This window comes from Chenopodium album, chromosome 5 (genome assembly GCF_948465745.1).
Source record: "Chenopodium album chromosome 5, dcCheAlbu1.1, whole genome shotgun sequence".
Taxonomy (NCBI): Eukaryota; Viridiplantae; Streptophyta; class Magnoliopsida; order Caryophyllales; family Amaranthaceae; genus Chenopodium; species Chenopodium album.
In genome coordinates, this window is record NC_137838.1 from 4,737,184 (window position 1) to 4,753,454 (window position 16,271).

Below are 16,271 nucleotides of genomic sequence, written 5' to 3' on the forward strand. Positions count from 1 at the left end.
ATGAAGACGGCGAAATGGTAGAGTTTCTGGATTGCTTCCATCTATTTCATGCTCATTGCATTGATCAATGGCTTCCCCTGAGTCAAACTTGTCCTGTTTGCCGCTTTCAATGCTGAATTTTTCAACTTCTGATCATACATTTTGTAGGCCTATATGAGGTTTTATTTCAGGTAATCAGGTTGTTTGATTTTGTATGTATTGTAAATGAGAATAAAGTACTAAGGAATTCTTAGAATCACTCCTTAAATGTTGATGATAGCCTTGTTATTATTGCTTTCAACATTTTGCAAAGTGTTGTATGTAAATATTTTAATTGGTAATATGTTTGTGTATGAATTGAAGAAATTGAGGTTAAAGGATTGATTCATAGTCGGATTTTAGAGATATAAAGGAGATAGATTCTTGGTTCATATAGATGACTCCGTCATTGAGATTAAGGCTTTGATGATGATATTATTGTTAATTTTGGTGATATATACGTTTGTGCATGAATTGTTACGAATAACAAGTTAATGGTAATAAGTTTGTTAATAAGCAAATCCACTAATGGTCATATAATGATTATATATATTGATTGGCGCTTAATGAATAATCAAAAGCATCATCCCAAACACTTCTTTTTATGCACATCCTTAAGCGTATTCGTTAATAATTCTCATCTAATATTAAATTTATTTAAATGATTTACCAACTACTTTGTAGATTATATCACGTACTTGAATAGTGTATAGTACACACATTAAATTTGCACCCTCTCATATTCTCGTGTGAGCTAGGAGTAAGGTAACGTTTTTTCGTTGTTTATACTTTTCATATGACTTTGTTTTATCTAAATAAAAAATAATTAAAAAAAAAATTTAAAAAGAAAAAAAGAACGAGAGATAGAAATAATTACGGAATACTTGATTTTCTAATATTTTACTGTTCTGCTCCTAATATAGTCGATTATATAACCAAACCCTAAATCCCAAATCATCCCCAAAAAGCTAATCAAATAATTGATCACCTGAATATCAATTGAATTACTACTACCCAAAATGAATATGATTGAAACGATCCAGTGAAGTCGTTTTGTCAAACTCTTGGGCGCAGCATCAAGGGGATTTTTCACAAATTGGATGCTCCAAAATTGTCGGTAATTAATTTTCAATTGATAAATTGATTTTTTAATACAGGAATTTACACTAAATTTCTCTCGTATTTGTATCAAAGCTCACAAATTTAAGAAATTTATATTGTCACATCTTATAATTTATGGATTTTATATGATTGTTTTACATAACTGCAAAAAGTAGGCTGATTGGATGATCTTGGGTGCTAGTAATTGTACATGTGAGTTGGGACTAATTGCGCCGCATTAAAAAAGGGGTTGGACATGTGAGTTGGGACTAATTGCGCCGCATTGAAAAAGGGGTAGGACTAACATAAAAGTTTAGCATGCTAATCCACTGGTTTTAGGATAACCTTACTTGACTTATATATATGGTCTAGTTGGACTCGATGAAATTTCTTGGAATGTTTTATGTTACGAAACTTTAATTTAATAAATAGAAAGCAAGTATAATAGATAGATGTTTCATGCAATAATTTTGTTAATTGTGATGTAATAGTAACTAGATCTGCATAATTTGATGTTCTGGTGCAATTAGACAATTGTGGATCAATATTTTGTTTATTTACTCATTGGATTAATAGTATAGTTTGATCTTAATCAACGTATTACCATTAAAAAAAAACAAAAAGGTGCATAGAAAGCAACATCTGTAAATAGCTATATTTGGTTTTTGAAGAGAATAGAGGGTTAAAGTGATAGTGAGATGCGGCTATGTGTTACACAGGTCCTTTCTTTGGCATTAAATACATGTTTCGGATACTCGACATTTGGATATAAGTCATTTGAATAACAATTGCACGTTTTAGAGATGCATGATTTTCATTAATTGGTTTAGCCTGGCACTTGGACCACTAGATACTATGTCAAAGCTCTGTGCTTTCTCAAGTCTCACGGAATTCTTGTTCATAGTTTCTCTAGATTCTTGTGGTACGGTACTTCCTCTAGTGCTCTAATAACTAATAAGCCTGTAGTGCCTAGTAGCTTGCTTAGCTAATCTATGATCGCAATCATGAACTAGGCAGTTCGTTTGCTGTAGTACATGGAGGATCTGGCTTACGTACATAAAAAGTTTGTGTAAATGTTCTAACTAATGAATAGCATTCCCTCTGTCTAGAATTAGTTGTCTCGTTGGTGAAATTAAAAACCAACAATGTAACATCTGAATGCGATTGAGGTAGTAAAAATTATTCCAGGACAATGTTAAGAGTGTCCTAGACTTGATTAAAAATCCTACTTTCAGGAAGTGAGAAGTCCATTAGCTTCTCAAATATTATCAGTTAATCCTTATTATCCTGTTAGAGCCTTTTTAGTACAAATGTAGTTTCATGCAAGATTGTATTGCAATTTATTTCAGTAATATTGATGTAATGGTGTTAATCTACAGAGTAAAGTTTACAAAGAGAAACAATATGTTCACTTTTAGGCTTTTATTTAACCTTCTTAATTATGTAGTTTGATGAGAAAGATTATTATCTACTGATATGAGCAATGAAAGAATCCATTTCTAAGCGAGAAGTTCCACCATCTGCAACTGATCCTCGGACTGCACCACCTAGTTTTGTTGCCCTTTTCCTCATCTCATCTCCTTCCTTTGATGTCATCAATCGTGTTACTGCGTTCTCTACAGAAGTTGATGTGACTCGCTTAGCTCTTTGTTCCCAATCCCTGACTAATAAACCTATCTTTAGGACTTCTGTTATCAAAATGCTGTTTTTTGGCTGATCAGAATGCATAGGCCATGCTGCTATTGGCACTCCCATACTGATGCTCTCTATACACGAGTTCCAACCACAGTGACTCATGAATCCTCCTGTTGATGGGTGTGCAAGAACTTCAGGCTGCGGTGCCCAGTCTTTTACCACCATTCCCCTGTCCTTTACCCTGTCTTCGTAACCTTTTGGCAGCCGAGGCCTTCTCACATCATCTTCTGCAGCTATATCTACTCCGTCAGCACTTCTAACAACCCATAAAAACTTCTGCCTGCTTCTTTCCAATCCAACAGCCAACTCACTGATCTGCTCTTCTGTCATCGATATGCTCGTTCCAAATGACACATATATTACTGAATTAGTCTCTTGTTTGTCCAGCCACTCGAGGCATCTATGTCTGCTATTGCTGCATCTGCCTTTTATCTCAACCGGATGCAATGGTCCAATTGCAAAATGCTTTTTGTTAGCATTTTTTGGTAGCTTTGCCAGTAAGTCCATATATCTACCTTCAATCTGTCTGCATGTGTTGTAGAGTCTTCCACTCTCGAAGTTCAAGACTTTGTATTGCTTTGCTACAAAGTCTTCAAACTCGGGTGTAAAGCACCCTTCACTCGAGGGAACTTTATGGTTTGGGATATCGAAATCTAGTTGGAAAGGTTTCTTGGCTATTGAGTCCCAAATGTGGAAGAAGATGGTGAAGGCAGAGACAGTATGGAGAGCATATGACTCTGCATTTGGGATTAGTTTTACATCTTGAACAACTGAAGCCATCATAGTATCATGAACAATGATGATTCTTCGATACTTAGCTGAGAGCTCTTGTAGAAGTTGAAACACAGGTTTACGAAGCTGTAAGGCAGCATCGAAAAGTGGTTGGAGGTGACCAGGGAATTTAGTATAGGCATTGAGTTTGGGAGGATTATTTAAGGTAAAAGGCGGTAGTTGTAAGTTATGAAAGTGCATTTTACTTGTATTTTTCGGGTCCCAACCATGGAGACGTAGCTTGGCTTGGCGATTGTGTGCTATGGATCCGATAAAATGGACCGGTATGCCATAGGATGCTATGAGAATGGAAAGATGGAGAGACTCATTGAGATGGCCTTGCATTGGAAAGGGTACTATGATTGCTGCAATTGAGGGATGTTTAAGGTCATATTTTTGATCGTTTTTATGGTAATTTTGATCAGCCATTTTGGGTTTTGGGTTACATATTTGGTCTGGAGGTTGTAGCTTTATATAGTGCTAGAAGATTAGCATAAATAATACAAGCATATATATGTCATTTATTATGCTCATACTAATCCTAATATTCAAGCCTCTCTTCGTTACTATTGTGTGCTACTTTGGTGATTCAATTGTGAGTTGTGACACCACGGGTTGAATAATAATGCCTATAATTTTTAGGAAGATGAATCTAATGATAGATCATTATTATGATTTTTAAAGTGAATACTTTTCAAAATATTTTAAACTGTGTAATTAATTTCAAACGGTGATGAATTACTGTGTTACATTGTGGCTTTATTTGACAATTTGAAGACAATCAAATCATGTCCTTGTCATGGTTGCTTGAATAGTGTGCTTATGCCATTGATTGTTGTAAAGCTCAGTATTTAACTATGAGAAAAAAAGGCAAGTGGCCATGATTGATAGTTAGTGGTAACCAAGTTGGTAGAACCCTCTTTACTAATTTAGGTCTTTCTTCAAAGCACTAGTTTTGCTTAGAAAACTTCATTTGATGTTTGCTTTGAAGATAATTGTTGGTAGAGCATTCACATCCAGACATCTGATAAGGGAAAATACAAGTTAATCTGCCAGATAAACGAATTTTTGTTAATCTGATGGCATTTTTGTAAATATATTAAAAAAGCAGGGTCATTTATTCAGTATTTTTGGTGAACTGTCCAATTACTGTTTGTTTTTTTGCTTTTACTATTTGGTGAGGAAATTACACATGTAACCCTCAACTAGTACATGAAAAAACGCATATACCCCTCCACTGGTACTTGAAAAGACAATTACACCCTTTGTTTATCTGGGGAATTAACTGGGTATCCCTCATCTAATAATAAGAATTATTTTTGTTAACTATCTGTGTATAGAGAGTCAAAAGAATAACAACACATCACCCAAAAACCATGCCAACTAAACTAATTAATAATATATGGTTACTAGAGATATTACGAAAATTAAAGATACAAAATATTGGACACGTTCTTTCAAAAAATAACAAAGAAATTGGACATGTTGACACGTTGTTAATGATGTAAAAGACATTTATTATTTGCTAAAATGTTGTAGTAAGTCTCCCATCACATTGGTCAAGCACTCAAGCTCCATGTTGAGTTTTAATAGTAGTTGCAATGAAGTAATTGATTTATAACTACTTATTTCCCTATCTTTCTCTATTGCAAAATTTTGCTAGCTGGCATGGCCTAGATCATATAAATCAGCCTACTTGCATATTATGTTAGCTAGCATGGTAAGCTCTTTAATTTCCATAGTGTGAAAAGCATCTTGTTGTAACCGATAACGTAGGCCCATATGGACATTTCTATATCGGTGATCAAAAGACGGCAGACGGATAAAGTTCATGTCAATTAACAGGTAGATAAAATTTGCTATTAATAGTACATTATTTAATATAAGAATAATAATAAATTAATATTGTAATGAAGATTTTTTGTTGCGTGTATAAATTTATCAACACTTTAGTTTCTAGTAATAGGATAGTTTCATCTTTTTTAAGTTTTTCACTCCTTTATTTGATTGAAAAGTTTACAATATGGTATTCTATAAATGGGTTTAAAATTACACAAAGCAACATTTGTTTTTTAGTGACAAATGCAATTGGGCCCATTACCTTGCTGTAGTGCAGATTTATGTCATTAATTAATTTGCAATTTAAGATAGATTTAAAATGAGTGTACTAAGCACAATATAGTACTTAAGGCCAATAATAGTCATTGAAAACACACGTTAATATAAGCTGAGAAATCCTCATTTAAATGTATGTTCAACTACCCAAATCTCCGATGCCTCAAGTTATTTTGTTTCTAGTGTTATCACTGTTATGTTCCACATTTTTTTTGTTTTTTGTGGGGGCACTAAGGCCCCATTCCCTCTGAGTTAAGTACTCCGTACATACTAATATACTATGATATATTGATATGTATGTTGTTTCCAGTCTTTCCACCACATAATTTATATAATGGTACGTCATACTTGTCAATTTGTCATACGAACTTTCTGTTTGAGTAAGTGTTCATTAATAAGTTTGGTTTTTGGTTGAGTTGTCCACTTGTCCAATGTGAATTTCATGATATATCTTCATACCAATATACCATTATTGTACTTAAACACATAGTTAGTTACCAGCATGTTATATTAGCTGATTTGACTAACTTGTGTTTAAATAACTGGTTGTGTAAAAGTGTTTGGTAAGCCGTTGTTAATTAAACTAAATTTTGAGAAGTCTTAGTAACATACGAGGATGGATAATGACATTATCATTCTAAAATTACTCTAAAACTTCTTTAAGCATAGGTCACTGTGCCGTGTGCCCTCCATCCTATGATTCCTTTCCTAAAATGATGTAGATCAATTTTCAACTAAATAGACATGTATAATTTGTGAGATTTACATCTTTATGTATAGCTTGTAACGTACATCGAATAATTCTAAATTTCTAACTATATGTTATGATACATCGAATACAAATATTTCAAGCAACAATTATTATCACTCTACATAAAAAAATTCCTCTTTTTTTTTTTTTTTTTGTCATGATGAATCAACTGGAGTCCTGCAAATTGGACAAGTTTTCCCAAACCTACCACGAGATAAAAGCCACTTATTTACGCAATTTGCATGAAAATAATGGCCACAAACAGGTAAAGTTCCAATTCTGTCCTTCCTTCTATAATCTCCCATGCAAATTGCACATGCATTTTCATTCTCCCTATTTGGGCCTTGGCCCACTTCTTCTATCTCACTTATTACAATAGTGGGCCGGTATTCTTGGCTGGCTTCCTCGTTCAGGCCCAGTCGAACTACTTGCCTTGCAAACTCTATGTTAAGTTCTGCAAGGCCCAATTCTCCAATACGATCAGGCCCATTAGTGACGACTGATTCGAGTTGCAAATCGCGGTTTAAACTCCTACGTCTAAGACAAGCCCGAACCCAAATAATTAGTGAGCCCACTAGACAAACTAGTGTTGGTGAGCATATCACTAGTATCACTGCTATGAAGGTGGTTATGGGCAATTTCCCAACCATACCTGAAATTCGAAAAATATACAAATTCTAACATGAATATGTTTTTCCTCATATATTATTCATAAAATTCAAAGAATGGGTTGTGAATAATGTAAAAGTCAAAGTAGGTTAAGTAAAAAAGAACGAAGGAAATAACACTTATAGTTTAAAAATAATAGTCGCATTGTCTAGATCCATTGTATCAAGTTTATACTCGTATATTTGGAGTACAACAAGCTTACTTGATGGCCTTTGTATTGAATTTATCTGGTACAGTATATTTTTGTCTGTTATATGTGTGCCTCGAATGCTCCATGTTGATATATGCTTTAGTATTATGGTGTTTGGGGCTTTAAGCAAAGAAGCATGGAAAGGGCTGACTTAAAATGAGCATATCTCAAGATCTAGAAGTGATATTGAGATGATTCAAGTTGGAGGTGATAGCTCTTCTCAAGATCTTTCCAACGACTGGTCATAAGCTTGATTTGGTTAAGAATCGAGGGAGTTATGACTGTTTAAAGAAGTGCTGTCCGCGCAGGGGGAGTTCGACCGAACCATTTAATAGGTTCGGTCGAACCTTTTGGCAGAACTGATGCTCTTTTCATTTCTAGAGTAGGTTCGGTCGAACCTATGGTGGTGTGACCGAACCACACTAAGTTCGACCGAACTCTGGGTAGGTTCGGTCGAACCTTCGAGCCCCTGTTCCAGCGCTGCGATTTCTTCTTATTTTGCTCGGGATGTAATCTTAACCGTCGATTCATCTTGCACTATATATACTCTTGTTTTTCATTGTAGAGGGTATGAGAGAGAAACATAAGTGAGACTTAGACCTTAAATTAGCTCACCAAGAACACCATCTTTCTCCATTGTAATTCTTCCTCCATTAAAGAGTAATACAAGCTCCAATCTCCCCAAAAGTGGATGTAGCTCATTTTTGAGTGAACCACTATAAATCTTGTGTGTTTTATTTTGTTCATTTTTAATTGTTTTCTCATTTAGCTTTGCATTGTTCCTCAATCAAATTCAAAGTCCCAAAAAGGGTCCTATTTCATAACATTGTCGAACCCTGCATTCTTAATTACCCCCTCTTGAAAAATAAGAGTTTGGGTGGATGGTTGTCCATTAGCGGTATAGTTTTGATTATTAGGCACTTTTGAAAAACACATCTAAGTTAGATAAAAAAAAAAAAGCTATGTCAAAAGGCAGGCTTTTTTAGCTAAAGGAAGATCTATAGGGTTTCGAACTATATTGTAAAATTTAATACTAATACATATTCAACGTATTATCAAGTAGATTTTGAGTTGAATAACTTGTATTAAGAACAAGGTTACAAAAATTGAAAAAATAAGTTAATTTGTCCTATGGTAGTGTATGGAATGAGACAGGTGTATAATAAGATTTGGAGTGACATATTGAGCTTCCAAGGTCAGGAAACTTTAGTATAAAAAGTATAGATTATGAATGATCCAAAAGCTCTCGGGGCGTTCGTTAGCATTTTCCTATATATTTAACCATTAAAATCGTTGATAGTCAAAAAATTAAATTTTGAAAACTTGATAAATTAATTAAAAGTATTCTATGTTCATTGATTTGAGTAACAAGATTTTATTTTTTTTATTTTTTTTTTGACAAGTGAGTAACATGATCACATACCTTTTTTTTCCCTTAACTATAAATCATTAAAATAAGTCATAATAAAATGTGAATATATAGTGTAAAAGTTAAAATGTTGCATTCAAAAAATAACAGAAAAATTATCACGAAGTGCATTGTTAAATGTTAATCATCCGATCTTGTTTAATGTGAAATCCTCTCATTGCCTCAATCTTCTTCATGTTAATACAAATCAAACCCGAAAAAAGTGGATTATTTATCTTTTTTTTAATGCAAGCAGCAGATTAAGGCCGGCAAAATATACGGTAATTAAACTTAATTAATTAAAGTTATTGGACAGTCAACAGTTCTTTTTCCCAGATTATAAGGGGCTGTTCATATCAACTTAGATTAATGCTTTTCATGAAAACCCTAATTATCCATGATTAAATATTCAAGCAAATTACTGGTCCATAAATAAACAGACAAAATTTATATGTATTTTCTATACCCAAGTTGTATTATAATAAACGGATTATATTGCAATAACTATGTAAATTCTGAGTAATTTATACCTAAAATTAAAAGGAAAGATTCTAATCTCTATTCTCAAACACAAACCCACCAAGATGATGACGATTATACTTAAATAAGCAAGATTAACTAATCAGAAAGAAACATATTAGCTAAAAAGGGTACCTTGATTCGGAATATTTGAGCATATTATGACTTGTGAACCGCTATTATTAGTCTCCAATCCACACATTTGACCACGTAACTCGCATGGCCGGCACTCCGGCATGTACCAAGACAGCCGGAGGTCGTCATGGAGCTCCGATGATAAAGATGAATATGTGTTATTGTTGTGTAAAGAAGGCGGCCATTGGACCGGAACCTTAACCAAAGGTGCAATGAGGGAACAATTTGAAGGTGACAAAAATGTGGTAGTAAAGTTGTTGTTATTAGTCCCATTTGAAGGGATTGCATAAATAAAATGATGTGATCCACTAAGGCATTTGATTGGACCTATGAGACCTTTTAAATTATTTGTGGTGTTATTTTTGGTGGTATTTAGGGTTTTTGAGCAATTAAAGAAGGAAAAATATTGATGATAAATTCCAACAAAAGGAGAGTTTGAAAGATTAAAAGTTAGGAGTTTTTTGGGTAGGCAATTATTTGGATCATTTATCCACATTTCTTGTGCAACATAATCTATACTTTTTATACTAAAGTTTCCTGACCTTGGAAGCTCAATAAGGGAGCTTTTGGATCCTTCATCACACCACACGTCGAAACCCGGGTGCCCACAAGAGTCGGGTTCTTCTTCATCGGAGCTCTTGACCCGGAAAGGGAATCGGATTGTCGGGCTACCGGAGAAATCACCACACTTGGAGATGGAACAGTTGTTGCTCATCACCTTGTTAGGGAAGTTGCTAATGAAGGTAAGAAGAAAGAATAAAAGGCTAATTATTAGTGTGTTTAGATCCATGATTTAAATTTAGAAAGAGAACTAGCTAGTTGTTGTTTTGTATACATATAAGACTTGTTGCTCAAATTATGAGGGGTTGATTGAAGAAGTAAACTATGTTATTATAGGTTTGTTAATGATTATTTAATCCTAATTAGTCACTCTCAAATGGTATATTTAATTAATCGAGAAAAGGGATTGAGTAATGAGTAGATTAGTTGTGTGTTCACAAATACACAAGCGGCCAAGTTGGCATAAATATGCACCAATAAACATTATGCATGACATTGATGACATTGCATGTATATTAATTTCAGGAGATCCTATTAGCATAAAAGTATCATACATAATTAAATATACTATACAATTGATCTCTATTATCCTCTAACAAGTAGAACAAATTGGGTTAATATATAATTGTATGTATTAGTTATGGAAATTTGCATTAGAGATTTGGCAATTATTGTGATTATTGGTTGTGTTAGCTTTTGATTAGGTGGATAAGGTTGAAAGGACTGGATTAGACCCTTTAGAGGTATCCCTTAATACATTATTAATCCGTGGCCAAACTTAATCTCCCTTTTGTTTTTTAATTTCAATTTTTATCTAGTCTCCAGCAGAAATTAAATGGTTCAATTCATTATAACAAATTATACAGTATATGGTTAGTAAATTAAAAAACTGTCCAAAATATTATATGTTTCATTATATGGATATTTTTTAACTATATTTTATATTCTCTATTAGTTGGTGTATTGAATCCTTTTTTATTTATATTATATTTCTATAATTTTGTTGTCATTAAAATTATTTAATATTTTAATATCGCACGGGGTATAACCTATAGAGCTGTCAAAAGTTGACCCGACCCGAAGTACCGACTCAAACCCGATTATTAACCGACCCATCTAAACCCGAAAAAATGGTGACCCAAACCCAACCTGAAACTAATCCTAGACCCAAGTATGTGAGACCCGAACCCGAACATGAATGGAGATGACCCGACCCAAATGTAACCCGTAAATTATTAACCTGAACCAAACCCGACTTGAACCGAAATTGGCCCAAACCCGTTTTAAACCGTCAAAACCCGAATTTAACCCGACTTGTTACTAACCTGACCTGATATCAACCCAAATTTAACCCAACCTGTTACAAACCCGACCCGAAATCAACCCGACTTGTTATTGACTTGACCCAAATTCAACCCGACTTGTCATTGATCCGACCCGAATTTTACCAGACCTGTTACTCACCTAACCCAAAAATTCAACCCGATCTGTTACTAACCCGACTCGAAATCAACACGACTTGTTATTGACCCGACCTAAATTCAACTCAAATTGTTCCTGACCCGATTTCAAATCACCTTAAATGTAATTTAGACCACTTTATTATTGTTGATTAAAGCATTTTGTCTAAGCTAGGGAGACCAAGTCAGTCCAGGCCAGCAAAAGAAAGGAGCATCATCCTCAAATTTAAGAGTTATATATCGTATATATATTTGTTGTATGGTTAAAGGAGATAATTATCTTCCTTAATTATAAAATATAGTTTCCTAGTATATTGCCATATATATTATAGTCAAAAAATGATAATTATTTATTTTTAGTTAGTTGAACCCAAATATGACCTGACTTGGAAATGACCCGACCTAATTGTAACCTGCAAATTATTGACTAGAACATAACCCGACTTGACTACAAGAATGACCCGACTTGAAAATGACCCAACCTAATTATAACCCGCAAATTATTGACTTGAACCGAACCCCACTTGAACCCAAGAATGACCCGACTTGAAAATGACCCGACCTGATTATGACCCGCAAATTATTGACTTGAACCGAACCCGATTCAAACCCAAGAATGACCCAACCTGATTCTAACCCGCAAATTCTTGAATTGAACCGAACTCGACTCGAACCCGAGAATTACCCTAACCCGTTTTAACCCGAATTAAAACCAACCTATTGTTCACCTGACCCGAATGTAACCCGACATGTATTAACCCGACCTAAACCCGATAAAAAGTATGACTCAACGTGTCCCGACTCAAGCATGACCCGATCCACATAGGTTATGGAATTAATCCGAGTTGACCCGACTCACTCTTCCCGACCCAAACTCGACTCGTTTACCCGAATTGAAAAATCTGCCTGAAACCTCCAAAAATTCTCATAAAGCGTGGATTTCAATTTTGGAATTTTTTTACTTTTTTCGTCCAGAAATAAAAATTGCCGAAATTTTTACCATGTTCCCTAATACCCTCCAGGAGTCCAATTGGATGGGTGGAACCATCCAATTTGCCTTTAAACGTCCAATTTACTTTTTTACAACTTGCACCGATTTCATTATCTCAAGGCTACCAAAAACATTTATGAAAACATATAATGATCATATATGGTTCCAAACGGCATTATATGACCCCAAGATGTATCCTCTTCAATCTCATTTCTTTTCGACATCGGGCCCCGAAACCTCCAAAATTTCTCAAAAAACGTGGATATTAGCCTTACATTTTGGAATTTTTTTTACTTTTCTTTGCCCGGAAATAAAAATTTCCAAAATGTTTCCATGGCCCCTAATACTCTTCAGGAGTCCAATAAGGTGGGTGGAACCATCCTATTTGCCTTTAAACGGCTAATTTACCGGTTTACAACTTGCAACGATTAAATTAACTCAAGCCTACTACGAACATTTATGACAACATATAATGATCAAATATGGTTCAAAACGACATTATATAACCCCGAGATGTATCCCCTTAAACCTTAAAACTTTTCAACATCAAGCCTCAAAACATCCCAAATTTCTCAAAACGCGTGGATTTCAATTTTGGAATTTTTTTGCTTTTTTCCATTCGGAAATAAAAATTTCCGAAATGTTTACCATGGTCCCGAATACTCTCCGGAAGTCCAATTAGGTGGGTGGAACCAAATAATTTGCCTTTAAACGGCCAATTTACCGGTTTACAACTTGCACCGATTTCTTAATTCAAGCCTACCACGAACATTTGTGACAACATATAATGATCAGATATGGTTCGAAACGGCATTATATGACTGCGAGATGTATCCCCTAAAATCTCAAGCCATTTCGACACCAGGCCCTGAACCTTCAAAATATCTCAAAAAGCGTGGATATTAGCCTTTAATTTTGGAAATTTTTTACTTTTTTTCGCCCGGAAAAAAAAAATCGAAATGTTCCATGGTCCCTAATACCCAAATGGGTGGGTGGAGCCATCCAATTTGTCTTTAAACGGCCAATTTACCGATTTACAACTTGCACCAATTTCATTATTCAAGCCTACCACTAACATTTATGACATTATATAATGATCATATATGGCTCCAAACGGCATTATATGACCTCAAAATGTATCTCCTAAAATCTTAATCCTTTTCGACACCTGGTCCGAAACCACCAAAATTTCTCTAAAAGCATTGATATTAGCCTTCAATTTTGGGATTTTTTTTATTTTTTTCGCCCGGAAATAAAAATTTCCGAAATATTTACCATGGTCCCTAATACCCTCCGAGAATCCAGTTGGGTGGGTGGAACTATTCAATTTGCCTTTAAACGACCAACTTACCGGTTTACAACACCCACCAATTTCATAAACTCAAGCCTACCACGAAAATTTAAGACAACATATAATGATCATATATGGTTCCAAATGGAATTATATGACCCCGAGATGAATTCCCTAAAATCTCAAGGTTTTTCGACACCGTACCCAACCTCAAAAATTTCTCAAAAAACGTGAATATAAGCCTTCAATTTTGGAATATTTTTACTTTATTTTGCCCGGAAATAAAAATTTCCGAAATTTTTACCATGGTCCCTAATACCCACCGGGATTCCAATTCGGTGGGTGTATCCATCGAATTTGCCTTTATACGGCTAATTTACCAGTTTACTACTTGCACCGATTTCATTAATTCAAGCCTAGCACGAACATTTATGACAACATATAATGATCATATATAGTTCCAAACGGCATTATATGACCCCGAGATGTATCTTCTAAAATCTAAATCTTTTTCGAAACCTGGCCCTGAAACCTCCAAAATCTCAAAAAGCGTGGATAAGCCTTTAATTTTGGAATTTTTTTAGTTTTTTCGCCCATAAATAAAAATTGTCGAAATGTTTACCATGCTCCCTAATACCCTTCGAGAGTCCAATTGGGTGGGTGGATCCATCCAATTTGCCTTTAATCGACCAACTTACCGGTTTACATTTTCCACCGATTTCATTAACTCAAGTTTACCACGAAAATTTAAGACAACATATAATGATCACATATATATATGGTTCCAAACGGCATTATATGACCCGAGATGTATTCCCTAAAATCTCAAGGTTTTTCGACACCGTACCCAACTTCAAAAATTTCTCAAAATGCGTGGATATAAGCTTTCAATTTTGGAATTTTTTTACTTTATTTCGCTCGAAAATACAAATTGCTGAAATAATTTTTACCATGGTCCCTAATACCCTCCGGGATTCCAATTGGGTGGGTGTATCCATCCAATTTGCCTTGAAACGGCCAATTTACCGGTTTACAACTTGCACCGATTTCATTAAATCAAGCCTACCACAAACGTTTGTGACAACATATAATGATTATAAATGGTTCCAAACGGCATTATATGACCCCCAGATGTACTCCCTACATTCTTAACACTTTGGACATTGGGCCCCGAAACCTCCAAAATTTCTCAAAAAGCGTGGACATTAGCCTTCAATTTTGGAAATTTTTGACTTTTTTTCGCCAGAAAATCGAAATTGCCGAAATGTTTACCATGGTCCCTAATACCCTCGGTTAGTCCAATTGGGTGGGTAGAACCATCCAATTTGCCTTTAAACGACCAATTTATCGGTTTACAACTTGCACCATTTTCATTAACTCAACCCTACCACGGACATTTATGACAACAAATAGTGATCATAATTATGTGGTTCAAAATGACATTATATGACCCCGAGATATATTCCCTAGAATCTCAAGGCTTTTCGATACCAGGCCCCGAAACCTCCAAAATTTCTCAAAAAGATTGGATATTAGCCTTTAATTTTGCAATTTTTTTTAGACAATTTTCTCCAGGAAATAATAATTGCTGAAATGTTTACCATGTTCCCTAATACCCTTCGGAAGTCCAATTGGGTGGGTGGAACCATCCAATTTGCCTTTAAACGGCCTATTTACCGGTTTATAACTTGCAACGATTTCATTAACTCAAGCCTACCACGAACATTTATGGCAACAAATAATGATCACATATGGTTCCAAACGACATTAAATGACTCCGAGATGTATCGCCTAGAATTTCAAGACTTTTCGACACCGGGCCCGAATCCTCCAAAATTTCTCAAAAAGCGTGGATATTAGCCTTCAATTTAGAAATTTTTTGATTTTTTTTCGCTCGGAAATAAAAATTGCCGAAATGTTTACCGTGGTCCCTAATACCCTCCGAGAGTCCAATTGGGTGGGTGGAACCATCCAATTTGCCTTTAAACAACCAATTTACCGGGTTACAACTTGCACCGATTTCATTAATTCAAGCCTACCACGAAAATTTATGACAACAAATAACGATCATATATGGTTCCAAACGGAATTATATGACCCCAAAATGTATCCCATAAAATTTCAAGACTTTTCGACACTGGGTCCCGAAACCTCCAAAATTTCTCAAAAAGCGTGGATATTAGCCTTCAATTTTGGATTTTTTTTAACTTTTTTTAGCTCGAAAATAATAATTGTCGGAATTTTCACCATGGTCCCTAATACCCTTCGGGAGTCCAATTGGGTTGGTGGAACCATCCAATTTGCCTTTAAACGTCCTATTTACCGGTTTATAACTTGCACCGATTTCATTAATTCAAGCCTACCACAAACATTTATGACAACAAATAATGATCATATATGGTTTCAAACGGCATTATATGACCCCGAGATGTATCCCCTAAAATTTCAAGACTTTTCGACATTGGGCCCCAAAACCTCCAAAATTTCTCAAAAGCGTGGATATTAGTCTTCAATATTGGAATTTTTTAACTTTTTTTCGCCTGGAAATAAAAATTCCCGAAATGTTTACCATGATCGCTTATACCCTCTGGGAGTC

The 16,271-nt window shown here is 34.9% G+C and overlaps 2 protein-coding genes across 2 annotated transcripts; both read right to left on the reverse strand.

Annotated features, from left to right (window-relative positions):
• Nucleotides 1–2,583: 2,583 nt before the first annotated feature.
• LOC145630142 (zeatin O-glucosyltransferase-like) lies at nt 2,584–4,416 on the reverse strand. Its single transcript, XM_081682388.1, has one exon. It carries the CDS (start codon nt 4,012–4,014, stop codon nt 2,584–2,586), a length of 1,431 nt encoding a protein of 476 aa, XP_081538514.1. The 5' UTR covers nt 4,015–4,416.
• A 2,103-nt stretch (nt 4,417–6,519) lies between these two features.
• On the reverse strand, nt 6,520–10,162 carry LOC145630144 (putative RING-H2 finger protein ATL21B). Its single transcript, XM_081682389.1, has 2 exons — nt 9,373–10,162; nt 6,520–7,103 (listed from the first exon to the last, which is right to left on the reverse strand). The coding sequence occupies exons 1-2, from the start codon at nt 10,160–10,162 to the stop codon at nt 6,607–6,609; spliced, it is 1,287 nt and encodes a 428-aa protein (XP_081538515.1). The 3' UTR covers nt 6,520–6,606.
• Nucleotides 10,163–16,271: the final 6,109 nt, after the last annotated feature.

What these genes read in the sequence shown, in the direction of transcription:
- LOC145630142 (XM_081682388.1), bottom strand. Translation starts at nt 4,014, where the DNA reads ATGGCTGATCAAAATTACCATAAAAACGATCAAAAATATGACCTTAAA.
- LOC145630144 (XM_081682389.1), bottom strand. Translation starts at nt 10,162, where the DNA reads ATGGATCTAAACACACTAATAATTAGCCTTTTATTCTTTCTTCTTACC. An exon ending in CTCAAATATTCCGAATCAAG is followed by an intron (nt 7,104 to 9,372) that starts GTACCCTTTTTA and finishes TTCGAATTTCAG; the next exon opens with GTATGGTTGGGAAATTGCCC.